This window comes from Bactrocera latifrons, unplaced genomic scaffold, assembly GCF_001853355.1.
Source record: "Bactrocera latifrons isolate USDA-ARS-PBARC rearing strain unplaced genomic scaffold, ASM185335v1 scaffold_922, whole genome shotgun sequence".
In the NCBI taxonomy this organism is placed as follows: Eukaryota; Metazoa; Arthropoda; class Insecta; order Diptera; family Tephritidae; genus Bactrocera; species Bactrocera latifrons.
The window spans coordinates 15,642-17,981 of record NW_017537626.1 but is presented as its reverse complement, the minus strand read 5'-3'; the positions used below and the strand labels follow the sequence as shown (position 1 = coordinate 17,981).

The 2,340-nt window shown below is 30.5% G+C and overlaps 1 protein-coding gene across 1 annotated transcript in view; it reads left to right on the top strand.

Moving 5' to 3' along the window:
• The window catches only part of LOC108977615 (eukaryotic translation initiation factor 4B), a gene marked incomplete at its 3' end in the record, with an annotated part of 46,505 nt that extends 44,399 nt beyond the window's left edge, over nt 1-2,106 (top strand). The window contains 1 exon segment of the mRNA XM_018947384.1: nt 1,992-2,106. Within this exon segment, the coding sequence (XP_018802929.1) occupies nt 1,992-2,106 (115 nt within the window).
• Nucleotides 2,107-2,340: the final 234 nt, after the last annotated feature.

The following is a 2,340-nucleotide window of genomic DNA, read 5'->3' as shown; positions in this document are numbered from 1 at the left end:
AATTTGTACACCATAACGTTTATGTGGCTTAATTGTGTGAGCACAAGTGTATGTGCGTTGAGAAATAATTTTAATTTTAACTACCATATTTTTAATGAAAAATTTTGTTACTTTTCCTTGAAAATATATTTTGAAATCAACTTTCGATATTTTAAGGATTTGTCAGAAAATATTTATTTTTTAATTTAATAATATTAGCTGAGAAATTGTTTTTATTATCACATTGTTGATGAAATTTTAACAACTAAAAAATGTAGTGACTTCTTGTAAAGGTATGATATAAAGTTATTTTTTATCAGTTATATCCGTTAGCTAGCTTTAATRTTCCGTAAGAAAAATTTCTCTACTCGTAATTAGTTTATATAATATGAATTTACTTCTCGCAGTATTTCAATCGTTAGCATTTATTTTATTATTTAATCGGTAACGATTTTCAATAGGTACTATCGTCTCATTCGTTAAATAAATTAATTTGTTTCCCTGTTAATATTTATATTAATAATAATGTTTGTGTTTTAAAAAGGGGTCGACTAAATAAGTGTTGCAATTAGTTAAATAAAAGGGGTCTTAAATACGTTATTAAAAACTTAGTTCTAATAACTAATTACAACAAAACGAGTTTGCAATAGATAGGTCTAGCTATGCACGTAACACTTTTGCATTTATAATATTAGTATGGATTAGTTTCTTTAAAATAAGTTAATAAAATGACAAATATCATTTTAATCCTTTATCACTGTTGCAAGTTATGAAAGTATGAAATGTTCATACATCGGAACAAAGAACCATGTTTCAATAATATAATATTGAAATATTTTGTTGAACTTATGTTATCGGCTATCACCGCAGCTTCTGCTACTCAAATCTTGTTCGTTTTGCTCTCATCATTTTTATTTATACTGTTTACATGGGAAAATCGAATCAAGCATTTGTCTGCATTCGTTTTCATGTTATACAAAGTGCGTTCCAAAAAACAGAACAAATGGTTTTTTCGGCAAAATCAATTTCTTTTATTCAAAATAAGCTCCTTCTACTTCAATCGAACGAGTGTTTTAGCTYGTTGGCCGGTATGGCCGCTAGTATGCCGGTGCAAGCCTTTTGAATGGCCTTTACGTCTGCCTAACGCTTTCCTTCCATGAGCAGATGCATTTTTCCAAAAAGGAAGAAGTCGCAAGGTGCCATATCAGGTGAATACGGGGAGTGGTTAATAGTTAAAATGTGATTTTAGGTCAAATTATCGGTCACAAGCGTCCCTCGAATGTTGGATTCTGAGCAAACCGTGCACACACCTTTCGCAAGCCGAAATGTTATGTAAAAATGCGATAAACCGGAGTTTTGGATGATTTTTGATCAAAAAATCGTTTTTCGATTGTTGGATTTTGAGCAATTTTTGGTCATCAGTCAATTTGTGCGGAACGAAAAGTGCACACACCTTTCGTAAGCCCGAATATTTGGGAAAAATCGATGTTTTGCAGATGTTCAATTCCATTTTAATGATGATTTCAGCTGATTTTTGATAAATTCACGCCTTTTCAATGAAATTTTCGGTGATCACGGATTTTGATTGGCCCTCATGTATGTCATTTATGTCCTAACCACTACTTTGAAAACGTTGAAACCACTCTTGCACTCTGCTACGGGGTAGCAATCATCGCCATAAACTTGTTTCACCAATTGAAACGTTTCGGTAAAAGGTTTACTAATTTTAAAACAAAATTTAATGTTAGCTCTTTGTTGGAAGCTCACTTTTGCACTGATAACTCAAACATACTGACATTTAAAACGCAATAACTTCACTTCCAATCAATGAAATGTTATGAATTTCTCACTGGATAAAGATAGCGCATCAGTCGACATATAGATGACAAAAACCAAAGTATTTCCTCACGTTCCATATTATTAATATTCAAAAAACTAATAAAATTGATATTTAACTAATTTGCATACTATAGTATTGAGTTTTTTTATTTATATGTATTTATATTTTTCAGCGATAAAACCGGCTATATACAGCGAGATGGAAAGCACAAAGAGGAAAATAAAATTAAGAGAATAACGAAAAACGAGCGCACATTTCCAAAATGCCAGGATAATATAAATCTTCCGGTAGGTAATATTATAGCATAAGTAAATGGAATCATAAGAGAATTTACTCAAATTTCATTTTGTAACGTTGGCTGCTATCGTAAGCGCAATATGCAAAGTATTTTTAAAGCATACGTAAATTTAAAATAAATAAAATAAAATAATAATTAAAATTTAATAACGAACATATAATTATAAAGGGTGATCAATTTCGAGGTTCCCCACTTAAAAAAAATAGAGAACACAGAATCTTTA